The following is a 26,469-nucleotide window of genomic DNA, read 5'->3' as shown; positions in this document are numbered from 1 at the left end:
CTTCTTTTATTTACAAGTATGGAATCTTAGAATGAGTTCAGAATTAATTTACTTAAAAAAAAAAATCAAGTTTTGTTCACTATCATATAGCCTTAGTAAAGTATGTCAAATTATTAAAGCAATTGTACCATCTTTCTAATTGGATAGGGAAAATTTATTTTTATAGTATGTTACAGTGCAAAACACCCTTTTTTTTACTTTTGCATTCTCTGTAATGTAGATTAGAGCAATGCATTACTATGGGAATTTATAATAATGCTTACATTATTTTTTCAGTAGCTAAAATTCAGATTTATAAAACTTGAGCTGAATAACTGATAGGTGTCCTATTTATCAACTAACAAACAGGCAATAGACTGTGATTAAGTAACTTGTCAGTGGATGCCACTAGCTGCTGACAAAAGGATGGCAAAATCCAGAAAACAGGGCTACCATTTTAGGTGCTGGCAGGAACAGTTTTTTAGAATACTTGCACTGTTCTGTTTATTCTTCCTAAGATCAAGTTCTCTTACAGTCTCCCTTTCTATCTCAGCTGCTCTGTATCCAATTTGTGGAACTCCCATCTGTTTTATTCTCTTTACTTAACCAGTCTGAGTCCTTTCTTCCCACTCCTACCATGCCATATGACAGACTCAAGCTATCGGTTTTCTAACCTTATCTTCTTAGCTCAGGCCTTTTCAGCACTCGAACTTTTTTGTTTGTTTGTTTTGATAAACTTACTCATCTTTTTACCCTCCCTTCTGGCTCTGCCAGTTTCCTAATACAAGCAGCTATAGATCCTATATCCCTATCAGGATATTCAACACGCTTTCATCTCAAGATTTCAGTTTCTTTCTATCATCTACTAGCTCCACCTCATGTTTTACATTGCTTTACTAAATCTCTAGGTTCCATGGCCGTCTAATGCCAGTCTCCCTGCCCGTTTTAGCTTTCCTTACATCAACCTTACGGGACTTCAGTCCCAACCTATTTCTCCTACTCTTTCTTTAGTTTTGACTCCTATTAGAATATGGAGGACACAAACACATTTTCTCCTCTCTACTGGCTGGTCCCAACAGAAAGTAACTATGCTCAGTTTCACACTGGCAAACTTCTATTATTTTTTAAAAGCCACATCTGGGGATAAGTCACACAGACAAGAAGTCACACCTTAAGAAATAGCAAGCCCCTGCTACAAATCACTGGGCTGTTTAAAGGCTATGAAATAAGAAATGGACACAAAGTTTAACATGTGCAAAACATGTATTCTTCCCTAGTCTCATTTTATTAAAACACTTATTTTTTTTAAAGAAGTGTAAGCAACTAAAAGAAGCACCTTTTTTTACAATAAAAAGCATGGTTAAGCACATGCGAGAGTGTAACTCCATGAATACAAACCACTGTAAATCACACAAAATAGGGAGAAAAGAAGAGAAAATTGAGTTGTCAATAAAGGAATTAAAACAGTTTCAGGAACAAAGATCATACATTAAAGTACTGAAAATTTCCCTCCCTGTTGAAGGAAAATAATCCAAACATACACAGAAGTTGGGAAGTTGAACCAGAAAGAAAATAACAATGGAATTAACATATACATGACTATCCCAGGAATGAATGACATGGATTATATAAATTGTTTTATGTAACATATTATTAGGAAATTTACAAACATGCAGGAAGCAGATAAGTAATATTGCAGACTATGCTAAATTCTATCAGAGCATGTTTTATTATTTACCAATTTGTAAATAGCAAGCATTGCAATGAAACAACTGACCCCAAGTTTCACAGCAGGCAGCTGCTAGCTGGTATGTTGATGATGGATCTCAACCACATGGGAAGGACTGGACAAGAAAATCAGTACAGGTAGACTAGAGCTGCCCAAATGGCTTAATAGTGAATGCTCCATAGTGTCTGTGAAGTAAAGAGAGAGAGAACATACGTATCAGAGAAAGCAAAAGAAAAAAACCCACTGAACTGGAATGAGAACAAGCTATTAGAATAGAAAGAGAGGAGATTGTAAAGAGAACATAGGAGGAAACTGTAAGAAAAAGCATGCCATCTACACCTTTCTATGCTAACAGAAAGTTAACAATCATTTTTGGTGGAGTTTAAAAAAAAAACCCTTTTACAGGCAACAGACCTTGCTACAGCTGGTGACAAGCCTCTTGTTAATCATACATTATGACAACTAGAAGTTTAGATTCATGTTTCTAAGGCTAAGGTAACTTTAAATAAAAGGTTCATTATCTCACTGCATGATAAACAAAAATAATACTTACCTATACAGAAAACGTGGTAAAGTTTAATTTTTTTGTTCCAGATGGACTATCATACAATAGCACACAGCACTAGTATAAAATTACTATACTTCTCCCAAAAGGATTACACCAAGACTTCCCCTTATAAAAACCACAATTAATGTATATATACACGCATGTGTATATACAAACATGTATGAACAGATGTATATTTGTGTGTATTATACACAGAGAACACAAATTTTAGCTTAACTGCAGAGAAAAAGGGAGTGCTCTAAGTTCAGTTAAATTTACAGAACATTCACTACCAAAAGGCCAAGGTGTTAGCATCATGCACCATTACAATCTGAATGCACATATACATGAACCATATTACAAATGAGTACCCTAAAAATCTGTTTTGACATAGGAAGATCCTCCTCTGCCTTTTCAGTTAGAGGCAATATAACTACTGCCAATATACTGAAGACTGGAAATGCTCAAGCAAAGAATCTTTGACCTTTCTAAAAAGTATTTTCTTATAGTAAGTAGAAAATGCAAGTTTAAAGCTATCAAAAAAAGACTGCGTGGAATAGAGAACAAAGTAGTGACAAAAACCAAACATGCAAACAAATCTGAAAACCAGGATACACTTCTATCATTGATAGGTTCTTCTTGTTAGCGTTAACTGGGTTTTCGGGGGGTGGGGAGGAACCCGCATGAAAATACTTACTACCTTTGTACTCTTCTGTGACTTTCCAGAACATTTTCTGAAGAAAAGGCTAAGCTTAAAAGAAGTAGAATCATAGAGTTGTTTAGGTTGGAAAAGACCTCTAAGATCATCCAGTCCAACCATTAACCTAACATTACCAAGTCCACACTAAACCAGTGTAGACTAGACTAAACCATGTCCTGAAGTGCCACATCTACCTGTTTTTTGAACCCTTCCAGGGATGGTGACTCCACCACCTCTCTGGGCAGCCTGTTCCAATGCTTGACCTCCCTTTCCGTGAAGAAATTTTTCCTAATATCCAATCTAAACCTCCCCTGGCACAGCTTGAGCCCATTTCCTCTTGTCCTATCGTTATCTACTTGGGAGAAGAGACCAACACCCACCTCACTACAACCTCCTTTCAGGTAGCTGTAGAGAGCAGTAAGGTCTCCCCTCAGCCTCCTCTTCTCCAGGCTAAACAACCCCAGTTCCCTCAGCCGCTCCTCATAAGGCCTGTGCTCCAGACCCTTCACCAGCTGCGTTGCCCTTCTCTGAACACGCTCCAGCACCTCAATGTCTTTCTTGCATTGAGGGGCCCAAAACTGGACACAGTATTCCAGGTGTGGCCTCACCAGTGCCGAGCACAGGGACACAATCACCTCCCTGCTCCTGCTGGCCACACTGTTCCCGATACAAGCCAGGATGCTGTGGGCCTTCTTGGCCACCTGGGCACACTGCTGGCTCATGTTCAGCTGGCTGTCAACCAGCACCCCCAGGTCCTATTCTGCCAGGCAGCTTTCCAGCCACTCTTCCCCAAGCCCGTAGCATTGCATGGGGTTGTTGTGACCCAAGTGCAGGACCCGGCACTTGGCCTTGTTAAACCTCATCCAGTTGGCCTCGGCCCATCGGTCCAGCCTGTCCGAGTACTACAGCTCTGCACTCCAATCCAGTGTATAGCACTTTTAGGTTCCAAGAATTGGATTAAGGAAGATTGTCAGACTTTGTCAGCTAAAACTAGTCTGTTGTAGGGACAGGAGTGAAGAGTTTAGATAACGTAAGGCTGATTCCATGCCATGCCCTCCCTGCCCCCCCCCCCCCCCCCCCCCCAAACTAAGTGTCCAAGCTCAAATAAAAGAACACCTCCTTCCCTCCCCCAAGGACCTAAACAGTCCCCTATAGGAAAAGACACTGTATGATCCCATCCTGTTAATGTTGGCCAAAACATTCTGTTGGATACAGACCACAGGAATAGCAAAAACTCTAAGACTAGAGCCATGCCTACCCCCTGACAGGTATACTGCAGCTGGAAAAGATGACTGAGAATAATAATTTAAAAAAAGCCAAAACACCAAACCAAAAAAACCATGAAATGAAACAAAACAAACCCCACCAACCTACCCACCTCCATATACCAGAACCTTTTACACCTTTGCTCAGTTTACACAGACTGCAACTGTGTTGCTCAGCTCCCCAGGCCTCAGGGGTCTCCCTCATACACACACAATGTCCAATAAGCATTTACCAGGCCAGTGCCTCAGGACTCAAGATAACCATCCAGCAAAACAAAAATTTAACTCACAGGTATTTCTCCCAAGTGTGAAACCAGAAAACTCAAATTTCAATCTTCCCTCAAGTTTCTGCTGTTAGTAGACTACATGGATCTTACTACCAAACACAATCTCATACATGTCCTCTAGGAGCATTCAAACATTATTCTCCATATTAGAGGACGATTTAAGATCTGAAACACTGCACAAGACCCAGCAGAGATGAAAAAAATTCACGCTTCCTAAAAAACAAGTGTTACCTAGCAGCCTTTGAGAATGAATGTCAACCTTATCCATTTGTATAGATGTGAAGATGAAATCATTTCCATGTCTCATGAACAAAACATGCTATAATCGCCAAAAGAAAACACCTTCAAGTAAATACAAAGGATCATTAGCAAACACATGATCAAGGGGAGGGGATTAGTATTTTTGATTCAAACCTGATCTTAAATACCAGATCTGGATCTAAAAAATAAATTATAGTTGGAAATCCGGGTATGTTTTCATCCAATTTTCATTTAAGACTATTACAAATTTTGTACTAAAGTTATACCAACAAAACACTATTTAAGTGGTAGAAAAGAGAGAATGAAAAATAAGTTAGAGAATTGCCAAAACTGAAGCCTCCTTTGTTAACTGCTGACTTGTTTACAGGATTAACAGAGTTCCCTTTTTGTACAACAGCAACGTGTCTTGGGTTTGCATGGCAAGGTTTTGGTAGCGGCAGGGCTACAGGGTTGGCTTCTGTGAGAAGCTGCTAGAAGTTTCCTCTATGTCCAACACAGCCAATGCCAGCTGGCTCCAAGGTGGACCCACCACTGGCCAACGCTGAGCCAATCAACGACAGTAGTAGCCTCTCTGTGATAACATATTTAAGAAGGGGCGGGGGGGGGGCACGGAAAGCCCCAGACGCAAACTGCAGCTGGAGTGAAAAGTGAGAATATGCGAGAGGAACGACTCTGCAGACACCAAGGTCAGTGAAGAAGGAGGGGTAGGAGGTGCTCCAGGCGCTGGAACAGAGATTCCCCTGCAGCCCGTGGTGCAGACCATGGTGAGGCAGGCTGTCCCCCTGCAGCCCATGGAGGTCCATGGCAGAGCAGATATCCACCTGCAGCCCGGGGAGGACCCCACAGGTGGATGCACCCAAAGGAGGCTGTGACCCTGTGGGAAGCCCATGCTGGAGCAGGCTCCTGGCAGGACCTGTGGACCCATGGAGAGAGAGGAGCCCACGCTGGAGCAGGTTGGCTGGCAGGGCTTGTGACCCTGTAGGTGATCTATGCTGGAGCAGTCTGCTTCTGAAGGACTGCATCCTGTGGAAGGGACCAATGCTGGAGCAGTTCGTGAAGAACTGTAGCCCGTGCGAAGGACCCATGTTGGAGAAGTTCGTGGAGGACTGTTTCCCGTGGATGGCACCCCATGCTGGAGCAGGGGAAGGGTGTGAAGAGTCCTCCCCTGAGGAGGAAGGAGCAGCAGAGACAACGCGTGATGAACTGACTGCAACCCCCATTCCCCGTCCCTCTGCACTGCACAGGGGGAGGAGGTAGAGAAACTGGGAGTGAAGTTGAGCCCAGGAAGAAGGGAGGTGTGGGGGGAAGGTGTTTTAAGACTTGGTTTTATTTCTTATTACCCTACACAGGTTCTCACTCTTCTCTCCTACTCAGTTTTGATTGGTAATAAACTAAACTGATTTTCCCCAAGTCAAGTCTGTTTTGTCCATGATGGTAATCGCTGAGTGACCTCCCTGTACTCATCCCAACTGACAAGCTTTTTGTTATATTTTCTCTCCCCTGTCCAGTTGAAAAGGGGAGTGATAGACTGGCTTTGGTGGGCACTTGGCACCCAGCCAGGGTCAAACCATGACACAATGGAAACATTGGCTTAGAAATTTTTTATTTTCTTCTTCAAATAAAGATTTAATCCATTTTGTTTGCTCACCCTTGTGACTTCATTAGAATATGACTGCAATGCATGCTCGGTTTTGAGCTGGATTTGAAAGCTGTAAGAAGTCTACAACTGCCAAAAATACCCAGATACTGGCTGTACCCATCCTACTCACACCATATGACTTACAGGTCCTAGTATAAAGCATATGCTTATTCCTAATGCAATGGAGGCAATTAGCAAATTACCTTCAAGGTAAGGTTCTTATTTTAGGCACCTGCACTCTCCTACATGGCCGCTATTCAGCGATTTTCAAGCAGCAGATACATTAGTTGGGGTATTTTAACAAGACTACAGCCAGCAGGCAGTATTTTTATGCAGCTGGGGAGCAGGTGGTAATGACACAACCACTTGCTTAATACATAGCAGTCTGCTGTCAACAGTTGCTCTTTTTTTTTCAATCACTGTTGAGTGTTCAGCCACAGTGATAGACACAATACAAGCTGATCATATTCATTATACATGAAATATATTAAAAACTTCAAGTGGGTATGTGAAAAGGTAAGGTGAAATGTGAAAAGGAAAAATTATAATCCAGAACTACTAGGTTACTACTAAACAAAGCTAACTAAAAAATTAAAACCTGTAAAGAACTATTTGGCGTCATCTTGTAATGAATAAAATTATCAGAATTCAGCAAGTCTTTGTAAGGATTTAACTATATCTGTGAATTTACTTGAGACCTGAACAGAGCAGAGTTTCAACTATGGGTAACATAAGACTTCTGAGAAAATGGGTAAGAATAAGCAAGAAATACAGTGAAGGAATGGACAGGATTAGCAATTTCATGCTCAGTTTCATCAAGTTTAACTCTGCACTGCTAACACAAGTCTTACTTCCTCTATCCTATCCCAAACTTTTTGTAGAAGTACAAGAATTTGTGCAGTTGCTTGACAAACTGGCCTGAGGAACTGATCCAACTTTAAGTTGGCTCTTTTTGGGTGGAGGGAGCAGAACTTCAGCTTTACCTAATCAGTTCCCTGACCTGGTTTACCATACTGCCTCACAAAACCACTACCAGCACAGGAAATGGGTGGTGTGGAAAACAGAACAAATTGTTGGGTTATGCGAGCTTTGGCTTGTGTGAAATCAGTTCTAATGCTATGAGTAAACATAGAAAATCTATCAGGAGATAAATAAGAGTCTGAATTTGCAGCTTATTTCCTATGCCACAGTAACTAAACATGGTTTTACCATGCATGCACATATTCTACTGTAAATTAACACATTTTCATTTATCACAGAGTAAATTGCTTTGCCTTTCCTATAGGATAAAGCATGGTACTGTGGCAATTACTGTCGAAGAGGAAGAGCTATCGTGCTCTAGATCTACCTTGTAACTTACTTCACACTATCGTGTTCATATAGCCTTGGCCCTAGGTAATAAAAGTCAAGTTTCAAGGTGAAAAAGCTTTTTTCTCTATTTAATTCAGTAAGTATGCACCTCTTTTTGATCCGAGACTACTGTTGCCAATTTTTTAAAGTGTTTTCATACACTGCTAGAAAATGGAATATAAACTGGATATTAGACTCACTGTGTTACACCAACTCCCTTGAAGTTTTTCTTAAAAATATGAATCACTCAGAATTAGTATTCTCAAATTCATATTCAGCTTCTATTTTTTTTTATTGGAGTACTTGCATTTTATTCCAAGACAACAATTAATGTTACAGCCCCCTCTACTGGAAATACTTAGTAGATACTGTTACACAACAGTGGAAAAAAATTCTTCTCTTAAAGGTAAAAAAATGAAAAAAATATGTAAAAGAGCCTATAACATGGCTTTGATTCATTCATATTTAGTCTGTCATTTGTAGTTAAGTAAGCCTCTTTCACAGAAGAGTAAGTGCTGTAATATCAGGTAAAACTAGTGATACCTTTAATCCTTTGTTATCAGGCAAATCTAGGCTAAATCTAGTTTAGACATCGTTTCGTATGTTGTGTGAACAACCTTATTAGTTTAGGCAAAAGGACCTTAAACTGGGACCCAAAAAACCCCAACAACTTGCGTCAGGTGACATGGAAGAATCACATTTTCAAATAGCCATTCAAAATCAGAACTGCACAGAAAAACACCCACAGGTGGCCAACTGGGAGTTTTTCATGCTCCATGTTCCAAAACCCCACCTTGCCACAACATGAGGTGCTTATCTAAAGCTGCAAGTAAGGAATTCAACTTCTCAGGATCCAGAGAGACAAGGATTTGTAACCATCATTTCAAAGAACTGAACAAGGTTCACTGTTTTCTCTCAAAATACAAAGGAAAACTACAAATGAAAAATGTATCTCAAGTTTTAAAATAACTAGTCATGTTGGTTTTTTTTTTTTTACTTCCCCCCAATAGTTCCGAAATAAGTAATATTTATGTCCTCTGTCACAAAGCCTCAAGTGAAGACAAAAATCTCAGTTTCTCCGCAATATTTCTGTTTTCCTTATTTATTAATTCATTAATAGAAGACTTTTTCATCCCTGCCCCTCTTCTCTTACTGTCCCCCTTCAAGAAAGGGGACAGCAAGACTACAGTGCTTACTTTAACTACCTTAGTTTGATACTCACAGGTGCAGGCACAGCTATGGCACTCTGGGCATAAGGCTGGTGATGTGGTGCTTGAACTCCATGATCAGAATACAGCTGGTTAAAAAAAAAAAAACAAACAAAACCCACACACAAATACAAAAAATGAACCGAAAAAGCTTGTTTCACAATTTGATGTTTTTGCAAACCTTTCACATGAATTTAGATTCCTTAAAACTTCAAATTGTGGGCTATGTTTATCTAAACTACTGACTTCTTAAGAAACAAAATTTCAATATTTAAATCTGTTTTCCCCACTGTACCAAAGTTTGGTAAATTCAGTTTATCTAGATCTGTGTCAAAAAGCACTCCCCTTGATAGAAGTAGCACGCTTCTCTACTACAAATCCATTTCACTCAGCCGTAACTGGAATGGTGTTTAAATGCATAGATTAGAATATTGAAATGTAATTCCCGGCATTACCACCCTTACAAGATATTTACATGCAACTAATACACAGGATTTCCTTTGACTTTTACACCATCTTCTGATACTGCTTCCTTTAACATCAACAAATTATGTACCTGTGAACTGAGAGCATGTTACATCCAAATATTCATTAACTAATTTAATGTTTTTTCTTATTGCTCACAGTTTTCAAATTTCTTGTCTAAGTTGATATCTGATTTATGAAACACAAAAGGTAAAAACAACCTTTATAAGATTTATAATAACAATAAATACTGATATTTATGCACTTTAAAAAAAAGAAGAAAAACCCCAACAACCAAAGCCTTGTATTAATCAAGACCTTTGTAGAGAAATTAAATTACTTAAGTGGGAAATCCTGACACACCTAAGGTGTTTGAAGTTTTGGAACTTTTCTTGTAGCAATAAAATGTTCTTCAACTTTTGTAAAAATACTTGATTACTGTCCTAATTTACCATTTATTTTGGCATCCCTGTTAATTAGGAATGAATTATCCAAGAGGAAAAGTACCAATTAATCATTATACATTTTCAATCTTATAGTAAGCTTTCCTGTAGCCAATTATTTAATGTCATTTTTAATATCCAATTATAAAGATATGGCCTTATTGTACATTAAGAATCTCTTAAGAAACACTAGAAATACTATCGATATGGAAGCAAAAAAATTAATAAAGAAAAAAATTATTTAGTCATTCGACTACTCTTAAATCATTCTGATCTTCAGAATACTTAGAATGAGCTTTACTCACACAGAAAAAGAATTACTTCAGGAAACTGTTATGGCTTGGGTAGATTAATCCAGCATTCTGCAGAGTCTGACTCCCATTTTATTTAAATGCTATTTTCAAACAAAACAAACCGACTAGTCTTTATACTGCTGTCTGTCATACACTTGTGACCCCCTAAAATATTTCAGAATCAAAGCACCCTCCTAGAAAGCTGGAGGAGATGCTCTAACTTGATGACAACTGAAATGATTTAACAGCAGTAGCATGAGTGGGGGGGGGGTAAGTACAGGAAACAGTTGACTGAACTGCCTGTGCTTAAACTAGAAGATGATGTTTTTCAATTGCAGATAAACACTTCAATTGTAAGTAAATTTTTTTTATAAAATACCTCAGGAACTGCAGCTTCCACTAGGAGAGGAGGAGGTATATATCCACTTTCCTGGGTAATCCCTATTGGCTGATAAATGACTTCGGATGGTTGCAGATACAAGAATGAAGGCGAAGAGGCAGGAGACTGAAATAAAACACATTATTTTCATAAATTATATTTGTGCACTATAAATACCAAAGCTTATTTTACAATCTTCTTTGCTACATATAAATGAAGATAAAGGTTTAAAACAAAGTGTCAAATTCATCTTTGATAACCTAAAAAAACTAAGTGAGGGGGAAGTAGGTAGAAAGGTCAGGTAGTAGAATAGAATAGACATGTCATTTAATCACTTTATCTATTTTTTCAGGTTTTATTTACATTTTGGAGAGCGTTGTTAGAGAAATCCTAAACCTTATAAAATTGACACTTACTCTCAAGATCACAGAAACATAATACAGATTTCCTCTTGCAAAAACGTTACATTAAGAAAACCCAAGTATTTTCGTTTTAAAATAAAACACACAGTATTTCTGTAATTCAGCACCCAGATTTCAAAGCAGCAGACTGACATCTATTAATAGAATGGAACTGACCATAACTGGACAATGGCTGCTACTAAAGCAATGAGGACACATTATAACAGTTCAAGCTTAAGGGACCTGGTCCTCCTTTTAGCTTCAAAGTCTTCAAACTCCTCGAGTGGCAAGATTTCCATATTAAGCTCCTCTGCTACAGAGATCACAAAACCGATAAAGTCTCCCCTCAAAATTACCAAGTTAGCAATTTCAAGTTCTTCCTCCTATTTCAAGGGCCTGGGTCTAATTTCACCATACTTTTGCGTCTACATGCCTTTGCTAGCAATACTCCAATGAAACATCACAGTTAGTATCAGTTAGTGAGCTAGTTAATACTAATTTCTCCTATCAGGTAAAATATGGCAGTCTTTACCTGCTTGTGAGAACTTATTAGATAGTTTAATACAAACTTTTTGCCAGAGGGACAGGGAAGGGGAAAATGCTTTCTTTACATCAGATTTGTATTTGATGTTTCAATAAACGCTATTTTGTACCTTCTATTGTATCAGCAAGTGTTGTAAATGCATTGCTAAAATATAGCTATTATTTCAAGTGTTGTGAATAGTGGTAAATTTCACTGCTAGGTAAGCCGTACCTTTAAACTAGATGCAAACTAATGGTAAAATGCTGCAACTATGAACTGTATTTACCTGTGGAACAGACCACTGCCACTGACTTGGAAGACACTGTGTTGGCGCCTAAATTCAAACAAAGAAGATATTACTCACATGATTAAGAGCATATGCATACACATAGTAGAATTCCCAACATACTAGAATCAAAATTAACCTCAAATCTATAATAAAGTCTTAATTAAGAAGAAATATGATTTTCATAAGCCCCCAAATAATTCAGGAACATAGTTTTGTCTACTTCCACTCAGCCTCTGACTTGGGCATTTCATAAGCTTCTAAGAACCATGCCTAATTAGGAAAACAGAAGATACAAAACGCAGTTAACTTTCCAATACACATTAAAGACATGGCCATACTGCATAAATCCAGTAGCTGGCCACCATGATGGTTAGGGGACTGGACAACAGACATAACAGGATGCTGAGAGAACTGGGTTTGTTCAGCCTTGAGAAGGATAAAGGTGGGAGGGGATAATTATTGATGGCCACAACTATCTGGTGTGTGTGTGTGTGTGGGGCACATAAATATGACTTAGCCAGATTCTCATCAGAGGTGTTCAGAGTGCAAGAGTCAATGGACACAGGATGGAACATTGAAAATTTTAACTAGTCGTAAGGAAGAAAAAGTCTTTTACCATGAGAAGGGTCAAATATTGGAAGAGGCTGTCCAGAAAGGTTGTGGAATCTCCATCACCAGAGATACTTAAAATTCAACTGGACAAGTTCCTGAGAAACCTGATCTAACCAGCCCTGCTTTGAGCAGAAGGTTGGCTTAGATGATTAAAGTTAAGGACGGTACTAAGCCAGCTGTCTAGCAATGCCAAAGAAAATTTTAATTTATTACATTTCCATGTAGTTACATAGACAGAATAAACTGTATCCTAGTGAAAATAAAGCCTTCGATGAAATTAAAATCTGTTTTATCTGAGTATTTTGAACAGTCTTTTTATTTCCTAAGAATAAACGGACCTGAGATAGTGCCGCAAATAAAACCACATGGCTGGAAGGAATACTGATGGTCTGAAACCCATTTTCAAACAGATACCTGATAATGGTATGTAGGAGACTGATAAACCGGTTGAGCTACCACCACAGGTGAACTGGAAACAGAGCGTGACTTAAAAAAGAAAAAAGTTACAAGTCTTAATGCAGCAATTTCATCAACTGTCACTCCTATTAAGAACAGTTCTGAAGTACTATAATGCTGAACCACCTCCCCTCCCTTTTGAAAATGGATTTACCAAGTTTTAACTTACACTTAGATTCTTCAAAGCCACTGTTTCTAAGGGCCTACATAAGAAACAAAACAAAAATCTTGGGCATATTTACTTAGTTCTTTCCAGAAAGCACTAGGCCATCACTATCTAGCGATGCAAAGGCCATCCACTGTCCTGACCATAGGTACATTTTTGTAAATGCTTAGGGCAATCTAAGTTGTCACTGATGTACTCCTATCCTCTCCACACCCCCAACCCAATCTTCCCTTTTCTGTTCCCTTCCTGATGCCAGCCCCAGCATTCACCTGATTTGGCAGTGAGCCAGTTTAGGGAGGTAAACCAGCTAGAAACCTGCCTGGGTTTTTTGGGGGCCTGGTTTAGGGTCAGAAAAACACCAGTAAAAGAAAGGGGGGCAGAAATATATGGCCATGGTAGAGGACAACATAGGACTGTGAACCTCTAGTTGTGATTAGTTAAAGCTAGTGTGTGCAACTCCCGTGTCATCAAATTCCCTCATTCCTGCAAAATATTCAATAAGGAACTGCTCCACAACCACTTTAATGCATTCTACACTATACAAAAATGCAGAATGCAAAATGGAAAAAAAAGACCCGATCTGCACTATTACACATGCACAATACACAACAAAAAGTATTAATATCTTTAATTTGATTAATGTTTTCTCCAACATCAAGTTTTCAGTTTTTTTCCCTTAACTTCTTTATATAGGTACTTTCCTAACGATGAAAATGTAAATAACTGAAACCAACAGAGGCAGCACTATTTCTAACTGGAAAGATTGAGTGCTATTCGTTTGAAACACAGTGGATCTGAGCCAGGGCACCAGAACCAAATTTCAGTACTACAACTCTTAAAGCATTGTTTTTTTTCTAACAGGTAGGATTTGAGCAAGTTCTCTAGAACTACAGAGAATGAACTTCGAAAAGGCTTTCTAAAATATGTAAACAGATGTTTATGCTTATCCTCTAAAGTTCAGAAGGCACTATATTGTGCCTCTGTTAGAAGAGCAAACATCTTAGAAGTTTGGTGATTGAAACAGAGGTTAAATACTGAGAAAGATTCTACAGTGCCAAAAGAAACAACATAAAAGAATCTATTACTGGTCTCATCTCTGTTTTGGGAAAGTTTCTTTTTATTTATTAGTAATTCTTCTATTGAGTTTTTCCCCCCAGTATGTGAAGGGATTTTCCACTTGTTTATAGACATGGTATGTACAGCCTCTGTGAATGCTGCTTTTACAGAAATTAGTAAGGATGCATCCTCTACGTAGGCCCCGTGCCTTATGCAGACCGCATCAGTCTCGCAATCCTTCCCTCTTGTAAAAAAACTGAAGCAATTGACAACTCTTTCCTGTACTTCCCAAGAAATTCTGTCCAAGTTCCCCAAGCCTACTAAAGCCAAACAACTGATCTATTGAATTATCTTCCTCCTAAAACAAGCAGTATTCATGAAAAAGAGTATGTGAATTACTATAAAATTATCCAGTTTCACTTTTGTTTTATTTATCTAGTATTATGTTCTCTTTTCATCATCATAATATTCTGCAGCCAAGAACACCTCACTCATGAGGGAATAATAAATGGAGCCAATCAAGGGTCATAAGCACCAACGACTCCTTAGTAAACCAAAACTTCTCCTGGGGTAGGGCCCACACTGATGCTGAACTACCCTGTCCAGTAGGTCACATCAAAGCAAAATTCCCTGCAGAACAATAAACTTAAGTAATGTTTAAAAAAAACACAAAATAAACAGACTAATATGAGGAAGCCATTTAAACATCAAACATGAGGCACAGCTGAAGAAACTGGAAGCAGGAGGGACTTGAAAACACTGCAACTCATCCGCGTCCACAGAAAAGCACATATACAAAAATAAATTACTTACTGGCCATGGCTGTGGAACAGAAGCAACTTCAGACGTATGAAAATAAGCCACTCCATTATGGTAAATATAAGGATATCCACTTGAAGTCGTTAAGTACATTGTACCAGCTTCTGGTATTACAGTAGAACCTGGAATTAATATTTTAAAGTTTACTTACCAGTAGGTTGTGGGGGTGGGTTTTTTTTTGGTTGTTTTTTTTTTTTTTTTTTTAAAAAGATGTGTAGGTCATATAAAAAAGAAAAGAAAATTTCTGATCTTCAGAGAAGCAAAACGCTCAAAGGAAAGAACATAGGGCAGTGTGCCTAGTACCATCTCAATTCCCTCTTGAACACAAAATCATGAAAGCAGATGGTCACAGAACGTCTCCAGAGGTAGATGGGAAGGGGTGCAGAAGATGACATGCATATAAATTATTAAACACAGGTAACTCCAATTACCAGCAAATATATATATATTTAATCTTCAAACGTCCAAAGGTAACTTCATATTGTAGGAGATTTCCACTGGCAACCTCCACATATTCATATTTAGCTCAAACAGGATCCAAGCACTAAAACAACAGAATGATTTCATTACAAGGTGCAGCCTGGTTTCTCAACACACACAGACTGTCTTTCTGCAATGGCACATTGCCTGGCAAAAGTCAAAACTGGCATCTAGATGTCAGCAACAGGGACACTTCTCAGCAGTGCTGCCACTACAGCAGAGGCTATAAATGAGCATGGTCTGAGAGTTCCATCTACACAACCCTCTAACAGGTACTGACAGCAAGCCCTATTCAAATAAAGGGATATCTATCCCTGTGCAGAGGTTGTTTATCTTTTTCAAACACTGCCTTTGAGATCACCTAGGCTCTCTTTCTGTCTGCATTTTGGGGGCGGGGCATGGGACAGGACTTCATGTTTCTCTAGAACTTTATGTCAAACATGAAGACATGTTTCAGTTCCAAATATAAAGAGAGTTCGGGAAAAAAAAAAAAAGGAAAATAAATTCTGTAACCAAAATTTAAATCTTGAAATCACATTAAGTAGTAACATAGCATGGAAAAACTCAGGACGAACACCATATAAAGAAGATCTCTGAGCAAGTTTTAGTTTTTCATCTCCCTTGCAAAGGTAAGTGCCACAAGGCAGTGCGATTTTATGGACAGACGCAACACTGAAGAGATTACTAGAATGCTAACTGAGAGATCAAGAAGGCTCCCACAATGATTGAAGGGCCTTTATTGATGGTAAGAGTTTAACTCACTCCCAGAAAAGCCTGAAGACACTTGGATACAATAAAGCTGAAATACTATCCACAGACAGGTCAGGCTAAGAAAGTTGTTCGGATAGTGTTAAACAGACCTCAGAAAAATTAGAGGCTACTTTAGCTCCAGTAAGCAATCTAGAATAGCAGTTACTGAGATCTCAAATGCCGAGACCAACAGGATCCCACGGCCAACAATCCTGTCCACTTCGCTAACTACCAAGTCCATTGCACAGAACTTTCTACTGTTGTTGAACATCTCTCTTTCAAAGGAAAAGATCAAACCCAGCAAACTCACCGTGACAGAAAAAACCCACAAGTTTGGGGAGATATAGCCATCTGAAATTCTGCCAGCCCACAACAATTCATCATTCTTCTTCTGGTTGTTCACGTTTGGTTTCTACTTTTCAACTTTTAGAATGCCCATTTTCACAATACCTGGTGCTAGGGAAAAGCAAACTGAGTGGTCCTCCCAGTATATTCAAAGTTCTTAGCAAAAAAGGTCCTATGATAACACAAGAGCTAAAAATTGTTTTGCTTAATAGTAGGGAAGACAGGTACTAGATTACAGGTGGGACGCAGAGGACAGCAATAAATGGGTTATCTCTTCAATTCTGCTAAATATAACAGAACCACAACCCTACAGTAATACTCTGAGTCTAGGTTTAATGGCCTCATGAACCTCAAGATGAGCTGCAGTAGAACAAAGTAGCCTAGGCGAGTAAGGTTGGTAGAATGAGCATGAGAGCAGACACACTAAAATCACATCCTAGGCTATGTCCCTAGATGTCAATATGATCTTGTATCACAGATCTATCCTAGGCCTGAGGAAGAAGTGGCAGAGTCAAACAGGGCCACAAACAGAGATCTCAAAAGGACACAGCAGCTTTCTTCAAAAAATGTTTTTGAGGGTTATTTTTCCTCTGCTCCCCCAGGTCTCAGAATTAAAGAGATATACCCCATACCCCTCTTCTATCAACACACACATTCAGCACAAGAGTCAGAGGAAGGAAGCACAAGCCAGGCAGTGCAACTGAGAAAGCCCAAGTCAAAGATGGAAAGAGAAGTAAGGCAACAGCGTGGGGGAGCATATAACCCCTTGAAGATGACTGAGCAAAGATCACGCTGAATAATTTCTAAAGCAAAGAAACCATACAGTTGGAACAAAGTATTCCATTTCCCCTGGGCAAACACTAGCCTACACACTTACAAGGGAGAAGAGCATACCTGCGCACAAGGGGAGGAAGAGAAAGGGAAGTTTCCTGTCTGCAGAAAGTATGGCTGCACCAACAGTGATAAGTGTACATACGAACTACTTCTAATCAATACTGTGACAGTAACAACTAAAGAAAGCTTTAGAATTAAACTAAAATTCTTTATATTGTCCTCAGATGGAAGATAAGCAAAAAGCTTTTCTTTTTCCCTCTTCCAAAAGGTAGCACAAGACAAATACTGAAGGAAAGTTACAGAAGTACACTTCATTCCCTGCTGCAGTTATAAAGGTAATGTATTTTGCATCTCTGACACATAGCCCTTACTGAGGAATAACAAAACAGCATGCCCTGCTATGCCAAAAACTGACAGATCTTGTCTGAAAAGTTGGTGATTTATATCCTACATTTTCAGTAGCGTATTACAGAAATAAAAGAGCCCCTGGCAGAAGGGGAAGGCATCCTCTCTAGAAGAAAAACCTGTCTTCTGTCTCCCCCAAAAGAACATCGTAACAGCACACTTGCTGAAGATAAAGAAGTCATCTGACAAAAAAACCTTATCAACACTCCTCTTGCATAAGATTTCAGTCTAAATAGTTCTTTGCCAGAGAACGAACATACAGCATCCGTTCCATTATCTTACAGCAAAGAACTCTGAAGAAGTGAATGGTGACTGCGACTACTCATTCCTCACAGTTTCTACCAAAGAAAGCAAGATGCAATAGTCCTAATGGATTTTGCTAATATAAATAAATAAATGGGTAACAGCCCAACCAACCAGCACAGCCTGCTTTATCCTGTACAATCTATGAGGACAGTCTAAGTGTTTAGATTTGATGTTCTGCCTGGCAACTGGGAGAAATTTCCATTCAGTTTGTTCCCAGATAAATCTTTTCCAAGAAAGAAAGTAAACAACATATTAAAAGAGAGAGAAGAACCAAAGAGCATCAATCTGTTTATTTGGACATTTCCACTGACATGCATTTACCTCCACTGCAACCCACTCTGAGCATATTCCACACAGAGTTAATACAGTGCACGACCACACACAGCTTGGTTGAAAACTTACATTCATAGTTAACACTTACTTAATATACAAATGTAAATGAAAATACATACGAGGACTCCGTATTTGTTGTTTTCTTACTGCTGGACCAATATTCAACTTCTTATCCTTATAATTAAGTTTTTTAGCCTAGAATTAAAGAAAAGACAACATTCAGTATGTGCATTTTCTACACATATCTAGGCATCTAAGAAACAAAAATCAGAAGCAGACAAGGCACTTAGTAGGTTTCACCCTCTCCTGCTTTTTATTTACAGTGCATCTCAAAAAACCCTGAAGCTATACTAATTCCTTTTCAATCTAACCTTAGACTTCACACAGACAAAATTAATCATTAGTAATTTCAAGTATTACTTACTCCTCATGGAGCCTCTTGACTAACAACTGACACCTGTAATTGTAATTTTTTAGTTTTGCCTTCCTCATGTATTTACCACTTTTATAACAGCACATTGTACACAAACTGACAATTTCAAATATAAAGATTACATTTATTTTTTCATGATCATGACATCATTTTACAAAACATGACAGGAACAAGTAAGTCTATGAAAATGGCCAGATTATAATGGCTGAACGTAAGAAATCCCCATATTCACTCAGGACTGCCTTAAAACTTCCTTACACCCAGGCTAGCAAAACATAAAAGCACACTAAAACAGATATCCTAGTAAGGCTAAACTATTGCACAAGATTTTTTAAATAAGAAAGTGCTAGGCACAGACAAGTAAAGTTACATTCTCTTCCAACTGCTTTGCTTACAACAGCAAGTGAGCATCAGGTCCAGCGGGTAAATCAAAACCTTGCCTTTGTTTATAAAATGACACCCAACTCACTACTTATTAGTATAATGGAAAGGAATAGGGTAAATTAACCACATTTTTCAGTTGTCAGAATCTATATATTTAATGCTGCTTTGCAAAACCTGAAAGGGTTCTGAAGGCCTGGTTCCCTGAACGGTTACGTAAGGGAGAACGTACACTAAACACTACCATGTTACACCACGAAGTCTTCAGTTTTCAGAGCTGTAACTTCTCCAGTAAGGAGATAATTACTTCTTAAAGGGGAACATAGAAAGAAAAACAGTTCTAAATCCCATTCAAGAGAAGGACAACAGTTAGGTAGTCCACACATTTTCTTCATTTGAGCCCAATTTAGCATGCAAAATCCCACCTATCAGATTTAAAGTTAGGAAGAAGCTAAACTATTTTGTTGAATCTGGGACTTCATAAACAAGTATTAGTTACGGCAAACATACTGACCTAGCCTGTTAAACACAGAGCAACTCCTAGAAAGCGGATGCAGATTTCAGTCAAACAGCATTCCAACACAGACAACAGGAAGATGATTCTTCCCAATGCAATGTATTTCATTGATGTGATCCATCAGTATTTAGACTTTTTTTTTTAATACACAACTTCCACAGTTAAGAGAAATATCTAATCTGTATGGACTTCTTCAAAGCATTTAATGCAGCACTGCATGAAAAATTACACATGATGCTACAGAAAGTGAAGACTAATAGGAAAAACTGTGGTGAATAAAAAAATTGCTTCAGAAAGACGGGAAGAGGTAGCATTAGTAGTAACAGCATATGGCCAGAAAGAGGATCCTGGTGAAACTCCTCAAGGTCTGTTCTTGATACCAACACAACTTAATACTTTCAAAGACTGCAACACATTAAGAGAGATTTCTGGAGACATTACTCATGATAGAAAAGTGGGATGCAAAAAAAATCAGTGCAAAGGATGATCAGAATATCATATTAATGAGAAGAAATTCAAGAGTACAAAATTAAAAAATTATTCATTTCATACATTAATTATTAAAGCATAGAAGCTCTCAGCTTAAGGTGTCTGAGAAAGACCTAGATGCTAACTGATCTAAAGATGAATATGAGATAGCAGCATGATGCAAAGATGAAAGAGGCGACAGAACTGTAGGACTCTGAATTGATATATTATTATTTTAAGACTCTATTGATACTGTACATCTAAATTAAAGCACTTATAGCAGACAAAAAAGTATTAGTATCATTGAATGAGACACCAGTAAGACTTCACATGAAGCAGCCCTTCAGTTACAACAGAGGCAAAAATTCTAAGCCGTTTTCACAATGGTACTCAGTACCACTGGTATTCTTCTAGTTCACAGAAATAAAACAATAAAAAAAACAGGGGAAGAAAAGTAGCTGACAAGAAATACCTGTCCGTATACTCTTTTGGCTCCACATAACCTTTTTTTTTTTGAAAACACCCTGAAAATTTCTTTTAAAGTGTCCCAGCTCTTATTTTGAATTTTAATACATGAATTTCCAAAAATGGCTCAGTATTTCAACATTTTAACCAGCTTTATACTTGGGAGAAGGCAATTTGTATGCCTGGGACACTACTTTCTGAGGGTTTTTTTCCTCACACCTGGATACCTTCATGTGTATGAATAGATCCTGACTGACAGATCTCTCCAATACATTCCAAACAGAACATGGAGCGCACATTTAAAAAACCAAAACACAACAAACTGAAGAGCTAACATACAGCTGAAGAGCTAACTACGTCTCAAGGGAGGTTCTGCAAGGAGCATCAAGACAATAATGCAGCTAAGAGGAGAAGCAACAGTTACATGACATAAAATAAGCTTCATTGTTTAAGACTTCAAGTGAATCTAATTATTCCTGAAAATAATTACATCAGCTCTGACAATCAAACATGTCAGAATAAAAGGCAGCAGTTATTTTTCCCAACTCCCCACAAAATCTTGACAGTAATGGATTTTCTAGTAAAGCAAATGAAAGCAATTGTGAAAGATAGAGTCTTTATAGCTGTGTATGTACTACAGACCACATACAGACTAAGAAAGTAAAGACCATATGTTAAAGTCAAGAGCTCTACTATGAACTGGCAACTCCCTTTCCTAGTTCCAGAAGATCTCAGTATAAATCTCATCTTAGATCTCTCTAAGCCATCTTCTTAACTATGCAGACCAAACTTAACAGATCTTCAAATACAAGTTGGCAACAGAAGAGGACCGGACAACCAAGGCAACTTAGTGTCTAATATGAAATGAAGTATTTCATTTGAGAGAATCATAATGGGGACTATCATTTACCTCTTGTAAAATCTTCTGTGCGTCTTCTTGGGTTTCAAAAGTAACAAAGCCATACCTAAATAAAAATTACAGAAGGTAAGTCTTTGAAGTTCATATTTACATACATTGCACATTATTATTTCATATCTAGTACAAGTGACATTAGGTAATGACAATGACAAAAGGTAATTAATGGGAAAAAATCAATCATAGAAATAAAGATTGCAGTAACAACTGTAATCTTAATTTAACATCCTTGTTACAGTCTACTTACTAATGTATTTAAGTATGTTGTCATATATTACCATTTCTATGCAGTGAACAAGTAGCCCACTTAGAAAACTATACAAAACTCTGTATTGTCCTTATTACTCAGTGTATGTCTTTAGTTCCTTTTCTATTAAACAAACAGATTTTGGTCTGAAGCTCTCACTTGTTATGGGTGCCCAAGATGAGACACTTGGGTTTGTTTGGTGATTTGTTTTTTTTTTGTTGTTGTTGTTTTTTTTTAAAATACCGTACTTCACAGCACAGCTCCCACCTACTTCAGCAACAACTGTGAACATTCCACACTTCCACAAGCACTATCCAGTATATTAAATTGAGTTCTCAGAAAAAGCAGCAATGCAGAGATAGTGCTTATCTGTGAATTATTCTTGACATGCCTAGCACTAAACAAGAGTTCTGTGATGATCAAAGAGGAAGTATTCTCATACTTCCTGACACAGTATGTCTCTTTCACCATAACTCTTCTAACTGCTGCAACAAATCAAACAGGTTTTTCTACATGGAACTCCTGCTGTACCAAAACCCCTCAATTCACCCTCAGAGAAATCTAGGCCACTGAATGTGGCACTGCCTGTGCAAAAGTAAGCATCTGATCTTATAATTAAAATCTGTACCACAACACATACGTACAAAAAAAACGGACTTCGCCCGCCCGCCTGCCCCCCCCCCCCCAAATCAACTTTCTGATTATTGACAAAGCTTTTTTTGAAATCTTTTAGTAGTTTTGCATGCAAAATTTCTTAGGTTCATGGCTCATTTCTCATGGTCAGATTTCAAAAGATACCAAGAAGGCCTCTGCCATTCCAGCCAGCAGATCAAATTTTGCAATACAACATATCATTCTTTGTGAGCATTTCTGTGCTTATTTCAGTACAGAGGTCCAGTAAGTCTCTGACCAGCTATACTTTTAAATCTGTGGGCTTTTCCTGTATTGTCTTGTCTAAAGAAATTTGGAAACCTTTCCAAGTTCAAAGAACACAGAAACTATTTTCCTAGCTTGGGACCTTACCTACACAGACTTTTCATTCTATGTGCTATCTGGACAATAAACTAATACCAGAAACTATTTTCCTAGTTTGGGACCTTACCTACACAGACTTTTCATTCTATGTGCTATCTGGACAATCAACTAATACACATAATGAATCACACAAATTTGTAAGTTTCTTAAATCACTTGTCAACAAGAAGCAGTGAAGCCTGTGCTTGGATTTCAATAGAAATCCCAAAACCATTGAAAGCAATTATTTTCCAATGCATTTACTGTGAGACATATGTTGGCAATCACAACTGCATAATAATTGGATATTCTTGGGTGGCTGTACTGTAAGGACATATGTACTGCAAGTATCAGATATTTCTTGCAACTTAGTAAAAGGGTAAGAGGCTTGGTGATGGATCTGGGACCAGGACCAAGTCCAACATGCCATGCAGGTGTATACACTAAGACCTGCAGCTCAGTGTGTGATTTGCTGATATATGTTAAGTGCTGACAGCATTAAAATTAAGAGATTCAGACACCACAGCCTTACCGCTCAGAAGAGAACTTCTGACCAAAGCAAACTTTAAAGGCACAAAATCTCATGCACATTCCTTTTTGCTTCAGCCCTCTTTCCACACTTCTGTGGCAGTACAGTTCCCTACCTTATTTCCTCCACCATCCTTTGGGTTCTAGCAATAACTTTACTACCCAGTCTTAATATTTCTCCAGATTTGCTCTTTGGCATTTCTCTTATTGCTGACTTCCAGTCTTACTCCCCTTTTCTGCAATCATGATTCATTGTCAGATTTTTCTCCTATGTTCTTCCAAAAATCTTCGCACAAATCTCAGTTAATGCTATGCACTCCAGCACAATCAGGTATATCTCACCTCTTTCCACACGGCTTTCAGCAATAGAAATATATACGTTCAATAGCTATTCAATAACCTTTTTAGGGTTATCCACCGAAATTATTATTGTCATTAAAAAAAAACAACCTGAAAAGACTATTTTTTCCTAGTTGCACACAACTTCACCTTATAACAACATGACTATAGAGTTTTACAGTTATGCAAATTACAAAGACATTTATACGTAGATGTTAAAGGGCAAGAACAGATTTTTGCATATATGGAATACCTGGGAATATCAATGACATAAAATTAATAATATTCCAACCTATGAAAATCATAATCAAATTTACTGCAGTCAGTCAGCTTTCTGTTATATTTTCAATTCCCATAACATGCTTATTCTACTATACCAACCCCTTTGATACTCCAGCTCTGTCATTTACTATCTTCACTTCTTTCACACTGCCATACTGAGCAAAAAACTTCCTCAGATCATTTTCATTAGTCTAGTACAGTAAATCAAGAGGGGGGGAAAAAAGAAAAGAAAAGTTCGTTTGCATAGTTATTCAATTAATATTTACCATAAGACTTGTAATGGATATACTTTGGATAACGTTTGCTACAAACTAATTATAACCCTGGATAGGAAGAGAAAAGAATGCGCATGTATGAGCCTCACAGCAAGAGAACAGCATCCCTGTTTAATTACTGCATTTTCATATTCAGCAATAATGCTAGAAAGCCACTAAAAATATTAAAATTCCTTTTAGTGGATTTACATAACAACTGTCCTTTTACAGGCAAGACCACAGAAGCAGGTTGACTAGATCTGAATTTTAGTTTCTGTAAATTATGTACTAGAGCACTGTTTACAGTATGAAACATCACTGCAATGTTTTCAAACTTCAAAATGGCAGAGTATGGAGGCTTCCATAAAGGACATGCATAGGTCACATATGAAAAGAATTCCCCACTACACCACAGTGACTTAATGGTCAAATCCATCTAGTATATGATGATTCCTCTTTCTAAAGTGTATTTAATATAAGACTCTGCAAATATGTATGGGTACACCACAGGAACTCCCCATTACAAATCAAGTAAGAAAAGGTGTTTTTAATGGAGAATGGTTTAAATCCACTTGAAGGAAACCGTTCCCTTTGAGTATGCATGGAGGAAGACAAGTTCCTAATGTAAAGGAACTCCTAAGCTATGCGAACGCTTGTCTACCTTCTATGAATCAATTCTTTTTACAATGTAAGCATATACCAAATATGGTGCCCTAACACCACATTTCAGATTTTAAAAGTTTTGTTCTACATGGTCCATAGTTAATACTACACCGAATGCTGGAAGAAGTATGCTTATATGCATGTATCTCTATACGCTTCACGCAATTTCTATATTAATCTATACCTTCCGTTATTTTAAGGATGTGTATCAGAAGCACAATTTTACCTCTAAGTGAATTATTTTTATTAACTGTATATATACAATTCAGTAAATCCTCTCCTGCACACCAAAGGCTTATCTCTCTCATCTAAGTTTGAGAAACAAAAAGAACTTAACAGAAACAAAACCTAATTTAAACAACTTTCATAACTGGAAAGAATATGAAGTTAATGCTCTTTTTGAAGAATTCTACCCTCGAGACACATTTTACAAAAAGCAAGAATGCAGTTTGCTTGCTACAACCTCTAAGTCCAGCAGAGAGCAATGACAATAAAAGACTGCTTTATCTCCCCCACTAATTCAAGTATTCAAGCATTAAAATATTAGAAAATACTCAGTCACTCTGCAAGTGTGAGGAGTAACAACAAATAACTGAACAGGCATGAAATACTTCAATGTTTTATTAAAGCTCAGTAATTCCTCTCCTTGGAAACTGCCTGCACTGGTTCTTGAGAAACTACCCACCATGGAAAGGTTACAAAAAAACCTGCCCGGAGTTCAGAACCACTCTCTTTAATAGATGATCATGCTTTGCACCTAAGCATGAAAGCCCGTGTATATAGGAAAACGGATTCAGCCAAACAACTGATAGCTTATATAAAACAGTTCTACAGCATTTGCTAAAGTGTTCTCACATTCTTGAGTAACAAAAAGCATGTACAAAGTACAAAAGACTCACAGTTGAGTTCTTCCTTTCTTTTAAAATTTTCTCCAATGAACACCAGAATGTATCTACTTAGAAATGAAAGGCTGATAGATAATATTTCCAATTTCTGGAAGATTGTTTCTTTTAAGCTCCCATATGTTATGGGCAGCTCAGCTGCTTCACAAAGCTGAGAAAAAGAACCTATAACAAAATAGCTGAAGGCTAAAATACACCAAGAAACAACCAAAGAGCCCCATAAGATTGATCAGTCCTGAAAGCATCATTCAATACCTCAAGGACACGAAGCACAGCTACACAAGACTACAAACTTGGAAAACCAAAGGTTTATCTGCAGAGCAGTGTATCAAAGGGGAATAAGAAGGAAACACTATTCTAAGATTCACAGTGAAATTGGAAGTATCTGGAAAAACATGGTATCTAGAAGCTTGCCAGAAACACACATTCAGGACTTGCCTTTTCCTGCTCATGACAGGACAAAGGTACTCGTCAGATGCTTAAGAAAGGCTAATGTTAAGCCTTCACCTATGTCAAAGATACATGGCATACACCAGTGAAGAAAAAGCTCTTCAGACCAATATGAAAATGCACCCAACTGTAACTTTTCTTCCTGAATTGTTTCTGTAAATTTAAGAGGTCAGATGTTTCCTCTTACAAATAGGAATCGCTGCTATGGTGACAGACCAAATGGAAGTGTCTGGCAAAATGATAAAAGAACTTGCTGGAAAGCAAGTAATTTTTTGTTGATTAGTGTCTCCC

General features: G+C 38.0%; 1 protein-coding gene across 2 annotated transcripts in view; it reads right to left on the bottom strand.

Moving 5' to 3' along the window:
* Positions 1–1,869: 1,869 nt before the first annotated feature.
* BOLL (boule RNA binding protein) overlaps positions 1,870–26,469 on the bottom strand; it is a 29,253-nt gene continuing 4,653 nt past the window's right edge. Inside the window, exons 3-11 of one of the 2 annotated variants that reach the window (XM_075711635.1) lie at positions 24,009–24,100; positions 21,495–21,549; positions 18,440–18,515; positions 14,862–14,989; positions 12,785–12,856; positions 11,756–11,803; positions 10,546–10,671; positions 8,980–9,054; positions 1,870–1,893 (exon numbers count right to left, since the gene is read on the bottom strand). In XM_075711635.1, coding sequence (XP_075567750.1) covers positions 1,870–1,893; positions 8,980–9,054; positions 10,546–10,671; positions 11,756–11,803; positions 12,785–12,856; positions 14,862–14,989; positions 18,440–18,515; positions 21,495–21,549; positions 24,009–24,100 — 696 coding nt within the window. Of the gene's footprint in view, positions 1,894–8,958; positions 9,055–10,545; positions 10,672–11,755; positions 11,804–12,784; positions 12,857–14,861; positions 14,990–18,439; positions 18,516–21,494; positions 21,550–24,008; positions 24,101–26,469 lie in introns of those variants that run through there. The other variant, XM_075711634.1, reaches the window with a different exon arrangement.

The sequence above is a fragment of the Pelecanus crispus genome, chromosome 5 (assembly GCF_030463565.1).
Source record: "Pelecanus crispus isolate bPelCri1 chromosome 5, bPelCri1.pri, whole genome shotgun sequence".
Lineage (NCBI taxonomy): Eukaryota > Metazoa > Chordata > Aves > Pelecaniformes > Pelecanidae > Pelecanus > Pelecanus crispus.
This window is presented reverse-complemented; position numbering and strand designations above follow the sequence as displayed.